This window comes from Phalacrocorax aristotelis, chromosome 10, assembly GCF_949628215.1.
Source record: "Phalacrocorax aristotelis chromosome 10, bGulAri2.1, whole genome shotgun sequence".
Lineage (NCBI taxonomy): Eukaryota > Metazoa > Chordata > Aves > Suliformes > Phalacrocoracidae > Phalacrocorax > Phalacrocorax aristotelis.
In genome coordinates this window covers 21790890-21814452 of record NC_134285.1, presented here as the reverse complement: position 1 = coordinate 21814452, position 23563 = coordinate 21790890, and the positions used below count along the sequence as shown (strand labels likewise).

At 44.0% G+C, this 23563-nt stretch overlaps 1 protein-coding gene across 5 annotated transcripts in view; it reads right to left on the bottom strand.

The window, feature by feature from the left end:
- DPF3 (double PHD fingers 3) overlaps positions 1–23563 on the bottom strand; it is a 183552-nt gene that overhangs the window by 98208 nt on the left and 61781 nt on the right. For 4 of the 5 annotated variants that reach the window (XR_012662547.1, XR_012662548.1, XM_075105733.1 and 1 more), the window contains exons 1-2: positions 11514–11865; positions 5485–5592 (exon numbers count right to left, since the gene is read on the bottom strand). Coding sequence is in view for 3 of the 5 variants with exons in the window: in XM_075105733.1 (XP_074961834.1) it covers positions 5485–5592; positions 11514–11838 (433 nt within the window). In the remaining 2 variants the exon portion in view is untranslated. Of the gene's footprint in view, positions 1–5484; positions 5593–11513; positions 11866–23563 lie in introns of those variants that run through there. The other variant, XM_075105735.1, reaches the window with a different exon arrangement.

Below are 23563 nucleotides of genomic sequence, written 5' to 3'. Positions count from 1 at the left end.
ACAAGGTAAATTGAGACAGTTGAAAGAGATAACAGCTTATCTGTAAGGGTTCTGTTCATTCATCCGCAAGCACACTCACATACATATATCCTATGTGTCAAATTAAAAACAGATCAGGCATGGTTTAAGTGGCATCTACAAATCTGTTATCGGTACTTGCCTCAATCAATTCTACCATGGCTCATCACAGCAAATGAAAAATACTTTTGTTTGCTTTTGCCTCTTCAACAGCTGGTAGAAGAAAAAAGTCAGTTCTGTAGTTCAGCTGACCACTAGACTGCCCAGAGATAAGTAACAGGACAGGCACTAGCACAGGACACCAGCCCATTCTCACCAGAGTAGCAGCACACACAAATTCTACTCCACACCCTCCAAGTGGGTGGGAAGGCTGCCCACTGTGAGACCTCACTGTTGGCTTTCAGTCCAAACCCAAAGGACAGCAGGGAATTGAAACAAAAGCTTTCCAGTCATAGTCTTTACGCTTAGCACGTGAAATTAAAGCTCTGTGTGTATGTATGCACATACCTATATTTAGCCATCCTGTAAAACATAAGCAGGACACTACCAACTTAAATTCCACCAGAGTTTCTGGCCATGTGCACCCTATCTGTTCTCATCTGCATAGCTGCAAAGCTTGGGTAATACCTGACTGTCAGCAGGGTTTACTGTAGGTAATACCACTTCCACAGTATTGATACCTGACTCAACACAGAATCATGATACCACCCAGTGCCACAAAACCACTAAGTATATAGGTCAAGGAGCAACTAAGATTTCAAGGAGGCTTGGGTGTAATCAGGGATCTCTCTTCCATTTCTAAGCCTCATCTTACCAGCTGCTCTGATATTACTGAGTGCCAGAACTGGACTGCTTGCCTTCATGGGACCTGTAGTTCAAGGTGATGGTAGGAGAGTTGGAAATTCTCCCTCTTCTCCCATTCCTCTGGAAGAACAGACTACCCAGCTAAGCCCAACCCTCTCTCTCACCCATTCTCAAACTCACAGACCTCCCATGCACAGGACCTGTGCTATGCTCTTGCTATTTTCCCGGGTAGAACAGCCAGATAGGGAGTGAGCGTGGAAGCACAAGCTGCTTCACAGAACCACAGAATGGTAGGGGTTGGAAGGGACCTCTGGAAGTCATCTCATCCAACCCCCCTGCTTAAGCAGGTACACCTAGAGCAGGGGACACAGGACCGCGTCCAGGCGGGTTTTAACACTTCCGGAGAAAAAGACTCCACAACCTCTCTGGGCAGCCCATTCCACTGCTGTCACTCTCACAGGAAAGAAGTTTTTTTTCTCATATTTAAGTGGAACTGGTGTATCAGCCACTCCTCCCAGCTTGGTATCACCAGCGAACTTGCTGAGGTTACGCTCTATCCCACTGTCCAGGTCATTGATGAATATGTTGAACAGGACCGGACCCAGCACAGACCCCTGGGGAACAGCACTAGTGACAGGCCTCCAGACAGACTCTGTGCCACTGATCACGACCCTCTGAGCTCTGCCATTCAGCCAGTTCTCTATCCACCTCACTGTCCACTCATCTAACCCACAATTCCTAAGCTTACCTATGAGGATGTTATGGGAGACAGTGTCCAAAGCCTTGCTGAAGTAGAGGTCAACAACATCCACTGCTCTCCCTTCATCTCCCAGCCGGTCACGCCATCACAGAAGGCTCTCAGGTTGGCCAAGCATTATCTCCCCTTCGTGAATCTATGTTGACTGTTTCTGATAACCTGCTTTTCTTGTACATGCCTGGAGATGACCTCCATGATGAACTGTTCCATCACCTCTCTGGGCATGGAGGTGAGGCTGACTGGCCTATAGTTCCCCAGGTCCTCCTTCTTGCCCCTTTTTGAAGACAGGAGTGACATTGGCTACCCTCCACTCCTCAGGCACCTCTCCTGTCCTCCATGACCTTTCAAAGATGACAGTGAGTGGCTCAGCAGAAACATCTGCCAGCTCCCTCAGCACTCATGGGTGCCATTGGCTACCAGCCCTCCCACTGCTCCATGCTGCAGTGCTGTGCAAATACCAAATACCAGTTCTTCAGAGAATCAGTTTTGCCCACACTTGGTTAAACAGAAGTCTAGTTTCATTAGTATTATGAGAGTATCAACATCTGGTAACTTTAGCACTCTGTACCTAGAAATTCACAGTATTAGCACCGTGTCAATATATTGCCCATGACTGGGGATTTGTTTCAAATCTATACCACTGTTCATAGGAGTCTTGACTTGTACACTATAAAGACTCACATAATAGCTCATATCCATTACAGCGACAAAAACGTGGCTGCACTTGAGCCATAAGGCTTAGTTCTGATGATATGAGTGTACCGCTGAAAGACGAAGATCAGCCTGTGTGAAAGTAAATGTCAGGAATACTTAGTGTAATTTGTAAAGGTCTGGTAATAATATTGACTATATTGTCACTGAAGCAGTTTTAAGTAAGTTTTGGCAATAGTTTATTTCTACTGCCTATCTATTGGATAGGCTACTTCATTGATGGAGGATGCTTAGAAATAGTATTAAATGAACATTGCTACACCCTTGATCAAACAACTTTACCAGGGCAATCCATGCATGTAACTCTGAGTACTGTGGCAGAGGAAAACAGACACCTAAAGGCTGTATCAGCAACACCTATTCCAGTGTTCTGACTTTTACAACTTTGGCTGTAACTATTCTTAAAACCAAACACTTCAAATTGAAACCAAATAAACGGAACAGACCAGGACAATAAAAGCACCATGTTCTATTAAGAAGCAAAAGGCAACTGACCCCAAGAAAAACGTTATAGTTTACTTGTTTTTTACAAAAAACAGGAGACTGTTGGAGCATGATTATTTTCTTCATTAGGTTTTGGTATTACCAAATATGAAACTGTCACTCACTGAGCTGCGCGATGCACTACCTAAACCTGCAAGGTACCAACACTGCAAAAGTAGGTTGTAACTATAAATACAATATTATTACTAAATGATTTATTATACGACTGAACTGCTATCAAGACAATAGCTTGACTCTACTTACTGACTGGCTGTTGAATGGGTTTACTGACCAAAACAAAAAGCCTAGGCCCAGGTGTCTCCCAAGTTACACAGAAATCTTGAACTTCTGGATATGACTTATTGCTATAATGAGCCGCTCCAAAAGCCCAGACGCAGTACAAGCAAGTATTCACACACCCTGATGCTGATCCCATTGACTGTTGGATTGACAGCTTTTGGAGCTAAGATCCCCTCTGTGTTTGTTACAGTGGCAGTCTTACTACAAGTACTTCTAAACAGTTAACAAATGTAAAACATAATAAAACTAAGGTTTAGCCCTAATTTGATGTTGGAGAATTGCATTGCTTGCATATGTTATACAACATATAACCAGTTCAACAGCCCTCTATATAAAAATCAGCTACTTGCATATTAACCCAGCACAAGCACTCTCTAACTGCTGAGAACAGCTCTAAGCCATGACTAGGACGTCCAAGCCCTAGGTGGAGTGACACAATGGAATATTTAAATTGGATTTCTTCCAGATTTATTTTGTGTGTCCTAGAGTTTTCACCTCTGTGCTTCTTAAGGGATCTTAAATTGCCACATCTTTGCCCCACGCAATCATCTAATGTTTAACTGAGGAATAAAGAGGTCAGCATAAGGTAGCTTCCTAGGTTCAGCATTAGGCTTTACCACAGTGTCCTGCTCCAAAACGTATAGTATTTCTGCTGTCCATGTTGAAAATAAATTAGACTATCTTCTTCTCAAATTGTCAAAAGCTAACTTTAAATGGAGATTCAATGTTTTCCATAGGTTTTATACTTTTAAATCAGAAAAGGGAAAATCCCATTTTTGGCTAGTGAGCCTAGTCTGGATATGCACAGATGGAGTGAAATTATTTTGTGGTGCAACTGATAAGGAAAGTTAATCACTAGATAGAAATTGCTTGGAAAATAGATTTAAATGGCTGAGCAATATAACTTGCCCTATTTGGCTGCCACTGGCAGTGCAACAAAAGTAGCGCTCCTGAGATGCAGAAGAGATGTTTATAGTACGGAAAACAACACAGAGACAGACATGCTGAGGTATCTTTATCTGATAACTCTGTGGTAATTGCCTTTCATGCCCTGTGGCATGTAGGATGCACTAATTTGGCATTCAGTGAGTACAGCAAATAAACATAATGCAAACAAAGAAGAGTCAAACTCTACACAACTGCTTTACCTTACAAAATTACCAAGGCAGAGCAGTGTTTGCATCATCACAAAGTCTAGGGTAGGCATTTCTATCGGCTAACGTCATCCCTTTCCTAGAGTCCAGTCTCACTTCCATCAGTGTAACCTGACTGACGTCACCAGTTCTTCCTGACTGTCTCTGCTGTGAGGTCTGGTTCTATTTGCTGGCTGAGACTTCATCCTTGGTTTGAATCCCAACTGAGTGGTTACAGGCATTTCTTCCTCTTGTCCAACTGTCTGCTGACATCTCCTGTACTGAAGGTAGGGAACCTTCAGAAACCAAAATCAACATGAATTTTGCCTCTGATTTTACTGGGTTTAGAACTTGTCTCTATCACCCCTTCCTCTCTCTTCACCAACTACTGAGTAGAAGCAAAGCGTAGCTCAGTTCCCAGCAATCTTCTTCTGTTAAACAGGCTTTTCAAATATTCTTAATTTACATTTTGGGGTTTTCTTCTGTACTTTTTATACTGGCAGTGTCTCACCTCTTAAAAACCACATACAGCTGTGAGTAAGTGTGTTCCCTCTTTCTCATAATAGCTGACCCCAAAGACAGCAAGCCTTTGCTACTAACTGCAGGGCTGAATGCACAACACTATGCTCTACCTGACACAGCCGGAGCTCCTCTGCATCTGCCTTACAGTCACTCATTCAGCATCCAGAGTCATCACTTCACATAGTTTAATTGTGGGGGAAGAGTACCAAGGACAACAAGAATGAAAGAAGAATGGACTAAGGTACACATACAGGTATACATGCATGTACAAATGAGGCATATGCTCACTAATTTTTATTATTTGCTCTTTATAATCTGGTCACACCCTTGGTTCCCAGGCCCATTATGAAAAATCTTATCAGTGTTCCATGCACATAATGGTCTTTTTCACAAAGATTAGGCAGCAGATGCCAGAGTGAGATTTTGTATTAATAACACACTGAGGCAATAATCAGTAAAACATTGATCCTTTACATCCTTATGAAGCTGCTAATAAAGGCCAGGATTCATCCCTATGGAACGTAAATTCAGCTCCCATTGCATTCAGTACAAGTTGTACACATTTCTGTAAGGGATGAGTTGAGTGCAGAGGGTTTGGTGGTTACTGTTACAGCAAATCAAGTAAGATGTGACAGATGCAAAGAGAAATGGTTGAAGAGGGGCAAAGATAAAGTGTAATGTCTGAATGCTGGGTTTGCATGTATGCCAGCTGCTCTGCAGCAGAGGGGAGAGAAAGAGAAGCAAACAAATACTTACCAGGTTTAATTTCCAGCAGCTTCAGCCTGGAATCCTCAGGGGGATGCAAACGCCTCTTTTTGCGCCAGCAACGTGCTGGGTACGTGTACAGCTGACCTGGGGCCAGGCCTGGAGATTAAAGGCAAAAAATAAATATAATCACATTTCAGTTTGTAAACGACAAGCACTGTCTCTAGCATCTTTGTTCTTGCCCTTCCAGCATCTCCTCGTTGGCAGGTTCAGTCCTGCAAATCGGGAGGCAGAACTACACACTCAGGGCATCCAGTGCTCCTGAGGCTTCTCAGCACCTCTTGGGATCAGGCCTACAGGGAATCTAGGTCCCGCTTATACACTTCACTCAGCTCACTGAAACCAGAGCTGCACATAAATAATTTGTTATTTCTCCAGAGTAAATAGAATTTCAGACTCTCCCGGGTCACAGGGGTGATGCCTCCTCCACAGACAGAGAAAGCCCCTTGGGAGAGAAGAGAAGAAGTTCCAACATGCAAATCATAAGGCCCTGATGCACAGAGCAGCTCAGGAAATTTGTGTCTTCCGAGTGGGAGCAAACCAAGATCCGTGAGGTTTGACTATTTGGACTCTGCATTTTTGTTTAAATTCTGGACTTTTTTTGAAGACAGATTCTTCATTCTGGTTATTATCTCCTCATGCCAACATCCTGAATGAGGGAGGAGATACAACAGTAATGTTTATACTACTGCACGCTCTTTTGAATCACATTTGGCATCGCTGGCTTCTGAGCTGCCCTGGCTCTCCCGACAGACACCTCTTAGCCAATGTTCAAGCTATACTTTGCTCTCTTGTATTCAGAACACAGCAAGGCTTCATGAATGCATTGCTACTAGGGGCACAGAAGCACACTGCCAAGTGCTTCAAAGTATCCTCAACTGCCCCAGATACTCATGACACACAGAAATACCCAGCAAGATACAGAAAAGTTGGAAGAATGTCATTCTCTTTTCTGCTTCCCCTGCCCTCTCCAACCACCAATTCTGCTTTGGCTCTTCTGTCCTTCTGCTGTTGCTGTTAGTCTTGAAGGGGCTAGAGAGAACGACTGCAATTCCAGACTCGTTGCCCTTAGAAAACAGGTAAGACCACATAAGAGAGAGAACAGAGGTGGTGTTACCATATTTGAAACTGTTCCAACAGTGAACAGCTAGACAACATCAAGGCAGTGCCAATAAAGCAGAACACCTCAAGGGCAGCAGGATGGCCCAAGAGTTCTCAGCCATCCTTTCTGAAGCAGCCTGGAAAGTGTACAAGCTTGGGAACAAAACTGACTCACCGAACCAAATGAGGATAACAAAAAATACAATATCATGTTACTTGGGTGGGGGGGCAGGCGGGGAGGACACAACAAAATTATTCACCTCAAGAGAATAGGCTAATCAAGCCAACAAGGCCAAGTGCCGGGTCCTGCACCTGTGTCACAACAACCCCATGCAACGCTACAGGCTTGGGGAGGAGTGGCTGGAGAGCTGCCTGGAGGAAAAGGACCTGGGGGTGCTGACTGACAGCCGGCTGAACATGAGCCAGCGGTGTGCTCAGGCGGCCAAGGAGGCCAACAGCATCCTGGCTTGTATCAGGAATAGCGTGGCCAGCAGGAGCAGGGAGGTGATCGTGCCCCTGTACTCGGCACTGGTGAGGCCGCACCTCGAGTACTGTGTGCAGTTTTGGGCCCCTCAGTACAAGAAGGACATTGAGGTGCTGGAGCGTGTCCAGAGAAGGGCAACGAAGTTGGTGAAGGGTCTGGAGAACAAGTCTGATGAGGAGCAGCTGAGGGAGCTGTGGTGGTTTAATCTGGAGAAGAGGAGGCTGAGGGGAGACCTTATCGCTCTCTACAGCTACCTGAAAGGAGGTTGTAGTGAGGCGGGGGTTGGTCTCTTCTCCAAAGTAACTAGTGATAGGACAAGAGGGAATGGCCTCAGGTTGCACAAGGGAAGGTTTAGATTGGGTATTTGGAAAAATTTCTTTCCTGAAAGAGTGGTCAGGCATTGGAACAGGGTGCCCAGAGAGGTGGTGGAGTCACCATCCCTGGAGGTGTTCAAAAAACATGTAGACGTGGCACTTCAGGACATGGTGGTGTTGGTCTGACAACTGGACTTGACGATCCTGGAGGTCTTTTCCAGCCTTAATGATTCTATGACTCTATGAAATTCTGCAAGTGAAGTCTAAGATCCTTGCTTGAAACAATTCAATTGCTGGGAATGTCAGTTCAGACCCCAGCACTTTCCACCTACTTCCAAGGCCTCGGTGCATAATGGAGCATCTACAGCACTCTGCCTGGGTATGGCCAAGCGATGAAGTATTCACAGAGATCCTGTCTGTTCCAGGGCACAGAGAGCTACTGAACTGGGGCTTTCCATGTCCTTCCTTCATTGCTGCACATCTTACTGGGCATTATGACCACCCAAGAAGGATACATTTCAGAGCGGGGCACTTGGGACTGGTTTGGGAATAAAAATGTGAGTAACTAGCACTTTCACAGTGTTTGGACACACTTCTTCATGGCACTTTGCAAACATTAAACACTGCAAACAATTGCTATTATGATGAGGTAGATTGTGCCTGGTCCTGATGTGAGTCATTAAAGAGGTGGAGGCAAGAAGCCTCACCCTTTTACAGCAGGTCCTGTGCAAGAACTCACTCACAACATTGGAATGGTGGTTGCTAGACCAAAGCAATAGGACAGACAATCAGCCCTCCATTGCACAGGCCTCCACAGAGTCATTTCAATGAAATAAGCACCGCGACGTTGAGCATTTGTCCCAGACAGAGAAGAGCAAGGATCTATTGCAGTTTTGGGGGAATATCTGTTGATGTGTGTTCAATTATTGAACAGTCTTATAGGAATTAGCAGTTCTGGATTCAGCCAGGACAGTGAAAGCCAAGCAGAAATGCTGAAAGCTCAACAAGAAACAAAGCAAGTATCCTTGAAAAGACAGAGGTAGGAAAGCCTCTTCCCTAGAGGATGTACAGCCCAGTCCAGGTGGCAGATAGATCAATAAGAGATGGATGATCCAACATCCATCTCTGCACCCCTTGAGGTAAGCTCTCTGTTCCTATTCACAATACCCTTGCTCATTAATACACAGCCATCCAAAGAACTTAAAATATATACCAGGCCTTCACTTGACCCAAACCCATCAAATGCTACCTTCAGTTCTCCACCCTAACTCCTGTCTGTCACTGTGCTGGCTCACAAGAAGTGTGGATCTTTAATTTTTTACACAAAGGAGGGGCAACAAAGAAAGGGTCAGTTCTGAACGCTCTGAATCTAGCTCCTCTATAGTCGATCTTGCAGTGCATATGGAAATAATGCATATACAGGTCTTGCTGTCTTCGGTCCGTGGCTCAGTCATCTCTCCCTCTGGTGCCTTATAGGGCAACCAGAGAAGGTTCCAACCATTTGCTTATAGAGGAAATAGCAAAACCTGCAATGAGTTATGTTGTTTATCTCATTAGTGTAGGAGAGTCATAACTCAAAGCTTGTGTGAAAGGCCAGGGGAGGAGGGGAAAAGAAAGAGGGAGTTATGTGCAGTATTGTGTGAAATTAACCCTGCACTGTTTACCATGAGATGCAGTTTTCTGAGTCCTTTAACAAAGAAGACAGCAAGAAACCAGGTTAATATGCTGAGATCCTGACTCTCCTCTCTGTTTTTCAAGCCCTCTATAAGTGAATATAGGTCCTGGAGCTTTGTCATTTGTCTTTATACAGGTTTTCAGGTTAGGGATAGTAAATGGCAGCGAACACAGCACACAAGACAGACACACCAGAGTGGTTGGCAGAGAATTTTCAGAGCCCTGTAGTATGGCCGTAAGTGCATTGTGTACAGCCTGAAAACAGGCATGCTAAAAATGTAGAGGGATGCTTTGACCCACCATAATACTACAAGAAATAGATGATGCAGAGAGACCCAAGGGAGCACTAAATGGGCTAATAAAAATCAAGGAAGAGGAGAGCAAATATGGGGAGGAGGGCTGCTTCATTTTGCACTGATTATTGTAATTCAGAATAATAAAGGCATCAGATTTGGTGGCTGATGCAGATGCAAGAGGCTTGTTTCACTTAAGACTCTCTGTGAAGAATGTTCCATCATTAGTCTGCCCTGCAGGAGAAATGCCACTGATTCTCTTTTGCAGGGTAAGCTGCCGAACAGTTCACTATCAGAAGTAAGGAAAGAAAGATTTGCAGAGTGAATTTGCTCAAGGTAGTCCAGAGAGCTTGTAGCTGAGAAAAAAAAAACGTTAAGACTGCTTGGTTACTGGTGTGATGCCGTAACACTGTTATGAGGAGGACTTGTATAAGTGCGGAGACACCAATAAGACCCATACAAGACTACCTATGTCTATCTTTGTAGCAGATACTCTTCCCAAAACATTTCTTCTAGGTATAGCGGATGTATACCTGCTTATGGCTGCATTCAAAAGGATAAAAATAGCAGCCCCTTACTCATAACGAGATGCTACAAGAACAGAAATTCCTTAGTTAAATGGATCAGCCAAAAAAAAAAAATAAAAGGAAAAAAAAAAAAGGAAAGCTAGTTTTGCCAGAGCATAATCTCTTAGGAATTTTCTGCCGAAACAAAAACCCAACTGTGGTCATGAAGTAACCTACAAACGAAGGGTTAGCCCAGAACCTCAGACAACTCTCAGCTTGTAAACCACATTCAGCAGTTCCAGATTACTCCAGTAGTTGAAACATTCTCAGGGTATTTTTAACACTGGCAAAACACCTGTTGTCTCCTGCACCAGAATTGGCTGCATTTTACTAGAGAAAGAGTTTTCTGATAGTACTGCAAGACAATACTAAATCTATGTTGGATATTTTAGGAATAGGAGCAGTGCAAGGATCCTTCCCTCAGTATAACCTAGGAAAGGGAGAGGGAAGCTTTCAGCTAAGCACTCTTCAGAGGCAGCAATTGCTTTCTTAGTGAGCCCCCAGGAGTGAGAGGAATATCCTATGTGTTCCTCCCACTCCACCTCCCGCAAATTATCCAGCGGAGGAGGTAAGAGCAGGTTGTACCTTCCCATAATCCCAGATCTGGAGTTCTGGGGTTTTTTCTGTATGGTTTACAGGAACTGGCATGTGTATATGCACACATGCACATGTCATGCTTCTGGTGTCCATGCACCTTAGCCCTGTCTCTGATGGATTCGCTGGTCTGCACTGAAAAAAAAAAATCCCCCCCCCCCCGCCCCCCCCCAAAAAAAGTGCCAGTTTGGTGCTGTCAAAAAATCTGTTCCCTGAGCTAATGGTGGGTCAGGCACTGAGCCATACCCTAGCAAAATTCCCCCTGGGGTTCGGGAGGACTTCTGTCTGGGTAACATCTCAGTCTTTGAACTAGTGACTGTCCTTTGCCTTTCAAACAAGGATTTCAGAGGGATTTACTCTAACAAAGGAAGGACTGACCAAAGTCTACAAAAATAACAGTGCTTTTTTCCCTTGAGCTTCACTGAGCTTTGGAACAGGCATTAGCGAGGCTCTTTAAGGGCGTATACTAACTTCTTTCTGCACCTGAGGAAGATGCAGCTCCAGAATTGATATCCAAGTAATCTGTCCAAAGCAGAACCAGGTCTATTTCTAACCATCAGAATTATGTTCATTCCAATAACTGGACTCTCCTGTATTTTACCTTGGCTTTACATACTTCCCAGTATAATTACTTACGTTTGGCATTCATCTGAGAAACTCCCACCTCTACCTCTCCACCCTGAAGATAATTCCAGGTCTGCTTAGAGCAGGGCATTGTGTCTTCTGCTACAGACAGGGATCAATAGCTTTAAAAGAGCTACAATGACGTGGCCTTAGAAACTACCATGTCAGGCACTTCTTTGGGTAGAGACAGAATAATTAGCATGAGCCCTTGCAGTTACCAAAGGAAATCCCCTGCAGGCACAGCAGTTTAGGCAGCTTCTCTTCTGTGTGGCCTGTAGGAGGTTTGAGCTCCTATTAATTAAACCCCATGAGGGCTCAGTGGCCAGCCCTCCATACACGCACATGCATACACGGACATAACACTACCCACCTGGTCCCCTGTGCCTCTTCTCCATCCAGATGTAGCAGTTGTTCTGAGCTACCCCAGTTTGCGAATCCAGGAAGGGAAGGCGGACACTGCGCTCAGCACACAGCCGAGAGTTGTAGCTGCGACAGTGCTCAATTGCTTCTTTGTAGAACTGGTCCCCAAGTCTGCCAAAAGAGACAGGGCAGAGAGTAAGAAAGATTGCACTGCCCCCCTCAAACAAGACTAGGAAAAAGGGAACATAAGGTTGGTTTAAAAATGGACAAGCAGGAAAACTTTCCCTGAACACATGCAAAGCTTGCTGACATGAGACACTGCTGAAGTAGATCATGCAGGAAGCACCACCAAAAAATCAGACTCTCAGGAACTGGACACAAACCTTTTCAGTAGTGGCATCGCTAATGAATGAGCAAATGATGCAACCACACTGGCCCATGACCCTGGGTCAGGCAACATATACACCACGGTGAACTCATTCTATTGTTTCTCTTCCCCTGTAGTTTGTCCAGCCGATTCAGCAAACCAATCATTTCAATCCTGTGTTACAGCAACTCCTGCCGTGTATTTTGAGCAACCAGAAAGCCAGCCAAGTTTAGAAGTTCACTCCAGCATTTCTGGTGTTAGAGAGCCTGTAAGAGCAAAGGACATAGTCCTCATATCATATGCTTCTGAGGCATGAAAGCACACCCCTTAACAACTACAGCCATGTCTGCAATGGTCAGGCTAGACATTTTGTCATAACCCTTCCAGAGTTTTCCACAGTCAAGTCTGAGGCCCCAACAGCAGCAGGCTACAATAGCGACCAGTAAGATCCCGCAGGGCAAATGCTGCTTTCCTCTGGAGCCCAGAGGGAGGAACAGTTCTAAAGAAAATGTCATGTATTTCGTAAACAACTGTTTGTTCAAACATTCTGTAGAATCTTCATCTTCCCTTGGGAAAGGTTTAAAAACCCTGCCTGTTGGAGATTACCAAAATCCTCCCTCCAAATTTTGCTAAACAGGGAAAAGTATCAAAGTAAAGCTACCCTGAGGACACAAAGCAGCTGTCATGTTGGAGCACTGCAAAGTAGGTGAGCCACACTGCTGAACCTCATTCTTGATCTATTGTCAAGGTGAAATTCAGTCGTGACATGAATAGCTAGGAAAGCTACCCATTAGGTGTAAGTTCATTAGAAAATAGGAGTAGAGTGATATATAGCATAACTTGTTCTGACTCTGATATTCATTAGTGTGCAAAAAGAGTATAGCATGCACAGCAAGGGAGCCAAAGGGATGCATGCACAGAGATAAAAGAGGCTCCCTTTCCTGTTCTATCAGTTGTTTTCCCCACTACCCTCTTCTGTAGGCACAACTGGCATTTTAAAAGTATACTCCTTTTGCACACCTCTGAATGTCAAATCAGTGCAAATTGCTCTGTTTTGCCATCTGTCTTTTTTTGACTCACATCATCTAAGTCACTCCTCAGTTGCACCTTATGACTTCCATAGGAGCCATACTTTTTTGCCCTGGGCAGTACTGGCCCAATATCCTCTCACTGACAGGGACCAACAGCAGAGGCTCAGGAAAGAACGCAAGAGCAGGGCAAATATAGAGGGAGGCACCTCTAGTTCCTCCTTCTCAATTTTGATGATCAGAACTTAACTTCCCCGAGTCCCAGGTTACCCAATGGTAGGCGTATTATGTTTAATATACCTTGATGAATCTTTCTTCCATTAATTTATCCAACCAACTCTTCAACTCACTTATTTTTTTCATACCTAAAATGTTGTGGGATATGTGGGGTAATGAGTTCCATGGCTGAAATATGATTCATGTGAAAAAACCATCTCTTTATGCTTGTTTTAAGCCACATCTCAATTATTTAAAAGTCTGTAACCTTCTCACAAACGTTCCACCAGGCCATTTCTCTAATGAGCAGAGGGTATGCGGCACCCTGAGCCCCTGGATGTGGAACAAGCACCGTGGCTGGATGCTGGAGCCCACCAGCGGCCTGCTGCCCTCTGTCACTCTGACTTTAGCTGCCGCATTTCAGAGTGTCCCCAAGGGAGAGAAGGGGGCAGTCCTCCACAAGCGGGAATTGCACACAGGAGTCAGCACATCCTTTGGCTATGGGGACTTGCTAAAGGTGGTTCAGTGGTTTCGTGCAGCAGTGAAGGTCTGTGTGAGTAAGGTGCATCACAGCCCTGTCCACCCCCGCTGACCACCAGCTCCTGGGCAGCAGCTGGCGCAGGGATCTTTGCAGGGCAGCTGAAGGAGAGAGCTCCCTGGACTGTACAAGAAAGCACAGGGCAGAACATGTACAGCGGGATCCCTCTGGACACTGAATCCCGTGCAATGACCTCAAACACCTTTTTCCATAAAAAGGCATGGGGGGAGGGAAGGGGAGCAGAGGAGAAAGGAAAAGCTAAGCTGCACTACTCTACAAAGAATGTGACTAGGAAGAAATGAAAGCTTATTAAAAGCTGTAATTAAACTTGTACACTTGTGTAATCAAAGTCAGTAACAAGGAGACTCCAGTTGATCAGAGATTAAGAGCTCTTCCCACAAACACTTGAGCTTCCACAGAGCTATGTCAGATTCCCCCTATATTAAGCCAGAGATGCTCGCTAACTCCAAGGAATTTACTGGAAGGAAGAGCACAGCTGTGTGACAACAAACTGCAACCACTGCACAGGTTTTCTTTATGTTAAAAATTACCCCAGTCATTAGAGTATGCACACCACAAAGCATCCATATTAACAAAAGCATATGTCTCAGCAACCCAGACATAAGATCTGGTTGGAGAGAACCTCAGTTTCCACCTTCTTCAAAGACTGAAAATAACTATAAATCTTAGAATGTTAAATATTTGGATTTAAATGTCACTGACAAGTAGGGTGTAAGATTAAATTTCAGATTTTTCTAAAAGGGAGAAAAGGGGTTTTGAGATCCTAATGGCACAGAAGCTACCAAGTTAATGGGTCAAATCAACTCTTGATGCAATCTTGTAATCTAGCTGTTTCATTATATTTATTTTAAATATGCATCTTTTGCCTTAAAGAAAAATAATAATTTAGGAGAAGCATTAGGAAAGCTTGTCTTGGCTCCACTACCACAAGCATGATCAAAAACCCCAGCCCCTAGAGTATTCACTGGAAAGGTATTCAGGTACTGGGACCCTGAGGACTTGCCCTGTCTTTAATTATAAACAGAATTTTTTCAAAGTGACAAATAATCAAATAGAGGAAAGTAAAGAAACAGTTTTCCTTATGACAGTCATATTTCAGTGGAAAACAGGTTTCCTGCAATTACTTTTAGGTGGTTGGTTGTTTTGTTTTACCATTAATCTTTACTGGAGTGACTTTGACTTGTTCAAAATTTCAGTCAGGTTTTTTCTTAAGAAACTTTAAACTTAGAGTTTTTTTTTTTCCTTGGTTTTCAGTGCTACATAGCTACACACAGCATATTTTATCTTATGCAGGAAAACCAGAAAGTATTATTAGAATTGTGGCAAAAAAGGGAAAGCATGGTCCTATTGTGCTATCACTACAGAGTCATGGAGGTGGGACAAATCCCAGCCCCCTCCCAGGAGGTTTACAATGGAGCTGGAGAACAGAAAAGGGTGGGAATAAAACTTGGAGAGCACATGAGCTCAAATGAAACTCAAACAGATCGGCTGAGTTTGAGCAAGCAAGGTACATGAAGAGAAAAAAAAATAAATGGATAACATTAATAGTAAAAAGTGTATCATATGTCAGAAAGATTAATTATCTGATGTTACATGCTTAATAGTTTTCCCAAGCTGTGTTGCTATGGAAGAGTTACACTTCGTCTCCTGAAAAAATATCTGCAAAAACTATGGGGAATTTCTGCATTATTTTTATTAAAAGTATGTATGAGTCAGTGCTGTGCTGTGACTGACTGCAAGGGTTGGTTCTTCCGTTTGGACAAGGAAATGAAAGGCCACACAAACTTGTTTAGATTGATATTAATGACACAAAATCATCAGCGTATGCATAGATTTTGAAGATGTTGGGGAAAAAAAAAATCAAGGAGCAGACATGAACAACTGCTGACCAAGGAAAGCAAATCATACTGAAAGCAGCACAACTGGAAATACAGAATAAAGCATGCTGTGAAAAGCACACAGCCCCTCTGTGCAGGGCCACAGGTGAAATCCCAGATGCTTGGGACAGGGGGGCCAGTAACACTGCTGGCATATGCACAGGCTTTGCACTTACATTCCAGCCCAAGGACATGAAAGTAACCAGGTTCTGGCTGACTAATAAAAACTCCCTCCCTTGGAAAAGAACAACCTATGCTATTACAATCTTCTGCAAGTGTGCATAGGAGGGGTATATGTCTAATAGCAGTTAGTAGCTCTTTTTTGGTGAAAAAAGGCGGGACTGAAACTAAACAGCAGGCTCTGAGCAGCGAAAGCACAGCGCAAACAGGGAGGTTGAGCTCTCTGAAAGCACCACCAGCCCCATGAGTCCTGGGACAGCGATGTGAGGCTGGTGCGGTTCTATGCAGCCTTGCAGGTAATCACTGGCATGAGAACGTACACCAGGATGGAGGATCAGACCCTGTGACTTTCATGAGGCAACTGTCCTTTTAAGCATTGAGAAATTGAGGTTTTCCATCATGGAATCAGGTCAGCTAATAACCAAGTCAGCAAAAACCAACCCTTCTTTCTCTCAGCCTTTGCCTGCTTGCTCTAACTAGACCATAAGATTTCTGAGCAGACTCCGACTTACTAGTTTTCTGCACGGTACCTAGTGCCATGGCTCCTCTGTCTAGGCATGCCTTAAACAAAACAAAGAAAAAAAAAACCACCAAGAGCTGGCCTGGCTTATAAGCCTGTAAGTTAGCAACAAGGACCAAGAGCCTGGCTTCCTTCCAGCTGCTTCAGGATGTTCATTTCTCTGCTGACAAGGGATCCTGATGGGCCCTGAAAGCAGCAGAGCAGCTCTCCACCACTATTTTCCAGCCCATCCTGCAAAGTTCCAGCTATCTGAGTGCGCTACACCTTTTACAAAAGCTACAAAATAGGCAGAATCTAGCACACCCCTCCTGCAGTACCTATCACATTTCAGGTTAAGATCCAGAGAAGGAAAGCACTCACTGAAGACATAGAACCAGCCAAGCTCAACCACGATTAGAGGTCCACATCATGCCTGGAAAATTTGTATAACAAAGAACCAGTCCTCCTTAAGAGCAGCTCTTAAATTTCCACCAGATCCTTTGAGTATGAATCCAGATTGTCTCCAGTTCCTGAGGCCAGGTCTCTTTCTAGTCATTTCCCTCTAAACCCATGCTCACTACATGACTAGGCAAGTAAAGAGCTGATAGCACAGAAAGAAATGACTAATCACATAACAGAAAGCAACAGACTTTTCTTTCTGAAGTTTGCAAGTGGTACCCAGTTATGATCAATAATGTGGGACTTGCTCTCCTTAAGACCATGGAGTTGTCATTTACTATACTTTCAGCCTCTAGTCTTATATTTTAGATAACGCGATACTGTGAGGAACACTGAAGACAACGGAAAAGGACATTTTAAATCATAAATTGTTCTTCAGCAGCACTGCCATACAGTTTCAAACCAGGCAAGATCTGAGAAGTGGTGGGAAACAAGTGATGCAATGTGGCTTCAGAAAATACTCTGCACTCTCCTTTTGGAGACATTCATGAATGAGTCTGGAAATGAAGCACCAGTGGGGTCTCAGGTCTCCTCACAAAGACGGACAGAGACTAAGAAATCATGCAGGTGTTACCTGAGCTATCGGCTGCGTGCGACACTGCAGACCAAGAGGTACAGCTTGACCAACAACATGTCTTGGCAAGTGCTGAGAGAACTGCTCTGAGCTGGCTATACTCATTCCTTTGCAGCAGATCCCAGGAGGCCCCGGACAGGCAGCTGCTCCTCCTCCTCCTCATGAGCCTTGACATGAAGAATGCCACAGGGCTCAATTCTTCCACCACTTCTATTTAATATCTACACAAAACCTCCAGGGAAAATGATGAAGTATATGGGCATCAATGCCAGCCATTATGTTGATGACATGCAGCTCTACGTATCTTTTCCCCCCTCATGCAGACAGCACTCTCCCAAATCTCTCTGTGTTGAAAGCAAGGGCAGCATGGCTGGCAGAAGCTGAAGTCAGAAGTCAGAAAAGATAGTAATGAGGCTGTCTGGAAGTGGGAAACATTACAAACTATGAGCTAACGTTGTTTATGATTCAAAGACAGGCACTAATGTGGACAATCTAATAGACGCAATCATCAAAAGGACAGTCCTCTCTCTCTCTCTCCCTCTCTCCAGTCTGCATAATTCTCTTTTCAAGCAGTGGTCTGGCCATGCTCATGTGTGTTTTTCACATCTGGGCTGGCCTACTAGAAGTCTCTACCTTAGACTAGATATGCAACGAAGACAGAGCTAGTTGCAAAACTGTGGTACCTACCCTATCACAAAGCAAGCCAAAGAGATCACTAGTCCCCAGCCTGTCCTGCTTTTTCCTCATACACTCTCAAACACTGCTGGTTTTCACAAAGGGCACAGTGGGCTAAGCCGCTTAAACAGCTGCTTCTCCCTTCTAGACCCAGAACAGCAGATACAACTGGAAACCTGTGCTTAACAGAGCCCAGTATCACCAGACTCCTGCAACACCTTCAGACAGCAGATCCCCAGTTCCAGAGCATCTTCCCGGTAGAGATGAACTGTTCTGCTCTGCTCATTCTCACATTACATTGCAAGATGCTAACACAACATTCATCAAAACAACCAAGCAAAAGAAAATATGACATATTCAAGAGTATCAGACCACTATTAAGCATTAAACAACAAGGGACTGGCTGAGCCCCTCCTTTGGCTGACCTCTCTGGAACTTCTAGTCTATAGGCAGCTCCTAAATGCTACGATCATGCACCCTTTGCAACCGCGGAGGGGTAGGATACCAAGACTCAACAGAAATACAGAACGGCTTTCCTGACATTAGGTGAAGCATAACAGATTGCTCAAAAACCTATCACAAACTCAGAGGGCAAGCCAGAAAGTGCAGGAATGTGCAGATTCAGTTTTCCTGTAATGGTCAGTTGCGTCTGTCCCTGTACGACATCTTCTAATGATGTAAGGGGTGTGAGCAAAGGCAAAACAGGATTTCCAGATGGGCTACAGAATGACTCAAACTTTCTGGGCTTTCAGTTTTTTAACATAAACTTGGCAGCTTTGTAAAGACCCACAACACATGTCTATCCTAGACTTTCCAAGAGCCAGAGTCATTGAGACATCTATTTCATTTCTATGCATATTGAATAATTTCACCTGGTGCACAAAAAGAGGCCTGTATAACTTTCCCCAGCACAGGAGTCAGAGGAAAAAAATGGTCAGCAGAACTGTTTCAGTAGTAGGTACAGTACACAAATAAGACCACAAACCAGTATACAGTTGCAAGCAGACACAGCATTGCTGGAGCAGCAATGATTGAAGGGTAGATGAAAGGAAAGGCTTGCAAGGAGACTTAATGCATTTCACTGGAAGAACCCATACAGCTGGGTCAAAACAAGCTTTCAAGCATTTGTTCAAAAGTACTGTGCCAGGTGCATAGACTGGACGTGGTGCAAGAGATTAGGAGCCATCAGAGAGCTGATGACAAGTTTCTGAGTCAGCACTGGCACAGGCCAGACATTACAGCAGTCAAGGAGAAGTCCTGAGCTACGAGGCTAGGTTGAATCCTAGATCAGTGAAAGAGCAATGTGAGATTTTTCAGCACCCTTCTCCAAGCACCCAGCATTAGCCCATCTCCTATGTGTAGAAGGGCAAAGGAATCCCTTTTGGCCAGGTATTTATCACCAGACTTCCACTGGTGGGTTGGAAATCCCTACTGGCTATTTGTGGCCAGAATCGATGGGCTTCTCACTGCTGGAATCATGGTGTGATGCTGAATCATAACAGAGGACTCAGCCTCATAGAGTAAGCTGAATTCACTAGTCTGGAAACAGTCTTAGACTGTAACTTAATCTAGTGTGAAACTACAGGTATCATCTCATGCAAAAAAATCTGTGTCTGAAGAAAAATGACAAAAGGTAGGCATAGCTTACAATTTGGGGAAAATTGATCTGATTAGCCCTGTGCTCACCAGTATTGTGGAAGTACGAAGGCTCTTCCAGCATCTCCATTTAAAAAAAAAGAAAGAGCAACACAAGTTAATACTGCAAAGAAGAGTGTGGTACATCTGGTTATTTCACTGACAGCAGCCTGCAAGTGAAATCTGGCTTTCAGGGTCAAGAGCTGCTGCCATCTTTGTGCATGAAGAAGGACCAGAACTGAAAGTGCTCCTCTTCCTGCAGCTGTGCATGGCCTGCACAAGGCCTGTGGCAACATTCCCAGCTCTCAAAGCCAAAAAGGAGGCATCACTGTGACCACCTTACTCAGCAGTTAACATACAGGGTTATTGGCTAGATACAACAGGTATCTGTGCATGGTACAAGATGTTGTGTGCTTAGATGAGGGACTTCAGAAGATTAATTTCTCAGCCCCATTCAAGTATACTTGACTGTGAACAATTATACTATGGTGCTTTTGGTAATTTGTCCACTTCTCTTTCTTTTCCTCCATCTCAATAGAGGGGAAAGCTTCCTTTCCATGGAGCAGCAGTTTCCATGCTGGCTGTCTAAGGTGTTTCTATAGACAGACAATGCATGCAATCTCTATTAGACTCAGCACAGTGACCAATTAGGTTAATCTCAGAGGCAGACTCCTCGGGGATATCTGAGCATCCATTCTTTCTCAGGCCAGGGTTTCTGTTTTAGAGTGATACAGCATCATCCAATTAAATGAACAACAGGTGCAAAAGGTAATAACCTAGACCGCTTTTGTATCTGAAGACAGTAGTCAGAATTCAGCTTGGTCCTAACCTCCCCCGAAAGGTCAAAAATTCTCTCCAATTACTAAAGCAATGAACTAATGAAAACTTCAGTAACAATATTAGATTGGACATGACAACATCCAAGAGACCTTTCTATATATATTTTTAAAGAAGCATCTCCAGCTGCTGGGGCTTGGGTCACCAGAAGTATGTTTGGCTTAGTGCAATCATAGCCTTAGGGGCGAGACGCAGTCAAAGACAAAGTCTATCCGTTCAACTCCCTCAGTCCTGATTCCCCACAGTGGACCTACCTTTTGCATTCCTACATTCAGGAGAAAGGTAGATTAGTAAAAAATGTGATCTATCACCTGAGCTGGCACCAGGAAGCCAGCAAACCAGAGTTCTACAAATGACTTCCTTTGTAGCTTTAACAGTTCCCCTGCAGAACATGGGTAACACCCTACACTTGCCTCACTAATAAATCATGTGCATTACTTTAGGCACTGTCTATACTAAAGATGATCAGATCATAAACAGACACACTCTCCTAGCTCTAGCTGTGCTGGCTAAAAATACCACCCGTTCCCTCCTACCCTGCTGCTTTTCACTGCTTGTCTCCTACAGCTTACTGCTCCCACACCTCCCGCCAGTAGCAATACTTGCATGAGTGCTCCCTGATCTACTTCAGGCAAGGCCATTTGATCTGTTTGAGCAAACCCAGCTGACGTTTGCCTGGAGGAGCTGAGGGCAAGCTCACAAAACCCCTTCTGCCACCAGAGGTAGTCTCCAGCAGTACAACCAGCTTGGGTTAGTCTTCAGGTAGCACATTTGTTTTCAATGGGAAAAAGCCTGTCCATATGATCAGTGGCAACAGCTATGTCACTCAGTCAGCACAGCCCTCTCAGGAGACACAGCATATACAAATGGAAGGAGTTTTTCCTTGCCACCACAGCTATATCATCAGCCCAAATGACATCAGCTAAGCTGACAAGAGCATTCCTTTTCATGTGTCTCCACGTATCTCATCTTTCATAGAGCCATCAGATCTCAACAGGCAGTGAGATGCCAGGAAACAGCATGAGGGTTTTGCATGCATTTCACCATGTCAGTCACAACTGCCCAAGCTCTACAGCTCTACAGCACGGTACTGGTCTGAATGACCTCTATTAGCTCTCTTGGAAGTTCCCAGACTGGGATTTCCCCTGCACCTTGTGCAGTAATTTAGTAGACAAATCTACAGTGCCATTCAATCCAGACAGCAGAATTTAGAAGAGATTGAAATATACGTGCAAGTAGAAGAGTAGTAGAGATGTTCCTAAATGGCAGGCAAGTTTCCCCACCACACAGAACTGTAATTACATTAATATTTTAGGTACTTCCTGTCCTTTGACTAGAAAGAGTTAGCGAGGTCACATTTTTCTGCTGACTTGCCTCTTTTGTAGGAACTTTGTATCTCCTGCGGCAAAGGAAATCCCGCTACAGGAAACAATCCATTTTACTCAGGTGAAAATGACCACACAAGTAGCAAAGCAGAGATTTATATAGACCTAAATAAAATCACATAATTGTTAGAGTTTACTTTGCCTCTGAGATCAGCCTTGGGGAATAAAAAAGTCAGCTATAGCCAATACTGTAAAGATAAAGTTACTAATCTTAAATGGGTAGCACTTTCAGTTCCTCAGTCATGATATGTATGACAAATAGAATACACATGTAAGAAAACACAAAAATCTACTCTACCCAGTCAATAATTATTAACCATACAAAATGCTTACAATGGGAAATCATATTTTCTCTTCTCTACAAAGTCACTTTAAGCCTAGATAATTAAGGTTATGTTTCTTTGAGCTATTATTTCTCTTGAATACACAGGAACAATCATTCTGCTACTTGTATAAAGCTACTGACCTCAGCAGACATATACAGCATGGATATACTTGACTCATGCTACATAGGGGAATTCCCAAGAGGACTGTGAATTAGATTTCCTTTTCTCATCTCCTTCCCCCAGTTCTACCTGCAAATGGAAGTGGGGCAGATTACGGGCATTCCTCTGATGAAGTATCATTATTGCTCCTCAAAAAGGGACAGTAGAAGTTAGAAGAGGTGAGAGAGAGGCACTGTGTCCCCCAACGCATCATCTCACAGTTCCCTCAGCATAAAGAATGTCCTGTATTGAGAGCACACTTGAACTAACTCAAAGGTCCAGGCACAGGATCTTCTGCACCTGGAGCACATCCCATGGGAGCAGGGAAAACCATCATTGCAAATATATACATTGCTTTGACTCTGAGGAGTGATGATTTAAAACACCTGTGCCCTTGTTTCTATAGATACTTACGCAGCATATAAGTGGAACTGTTCGATAAAGTCAAGCAAAAACACTTGCCACAACTAGCTTTCAGAAACCTAAATATCTGATGGTTGTTCCCTTGCCCACCAACTTTCCATGCATGTGGTTTTTTTCTGGCTTGCCTCCTGTTCTCAGCACCACCTTAACTCATGTATCAAATTGAGGTGGTTATTACTGTAGAACAGTCAAAGCAAATAGAAAAGCCTTGTAATTCACTCAGTAATTAGCAAAGCTTGCAGAAGTGTGTTTCTGTGATTACCACTGCACAATAATTACTCCCTCTTCTGCTCAAACAACTTACTCTTTTGGCAAGTTTCACTATTCTTAAGATTCCAGTTGTTTAACACCTATCCCAGTCATGCCAGGGCAGATCTCAGATCCATCTTTGGCCCTGTATGTTCACTGAGGTCTTCAAAGGCTCATGATGAAACACTGCCTGTGACCAAGCATCATGTCCCAGTTCAGCGAAGTGCCTCACTGAGTGTGCAGGTTCCCTTCAATTCAAAGTTAGGCAGATACCTGAATGTCTTGCTGAACTGAGATGGCAGCTGAACAGACAGCACACGCTTCAGTGCACTTTTAGAATGAGGTCTTAGAAGCAGGTAGACGTGGGCAAGCCTGTTCAGGTCAGTTTATCATGTTTTTCTAGCTGGAACTAGCTAGAGCTAACACGTTACTTCCATTTTCTTTCTGGGATGTAATACACTGCAGTAGTTAAAGCTGTAGGTCACAAAAGTCTAATCTAGGGATCATGAGACAGTCCTTAATCAATCAACCAGTGGAAATAGGAGCTGGGTAGATATCATTATCTCTACATTACAGATGGGACACAGGGAGTTTGCATAACAAAGCCATAGA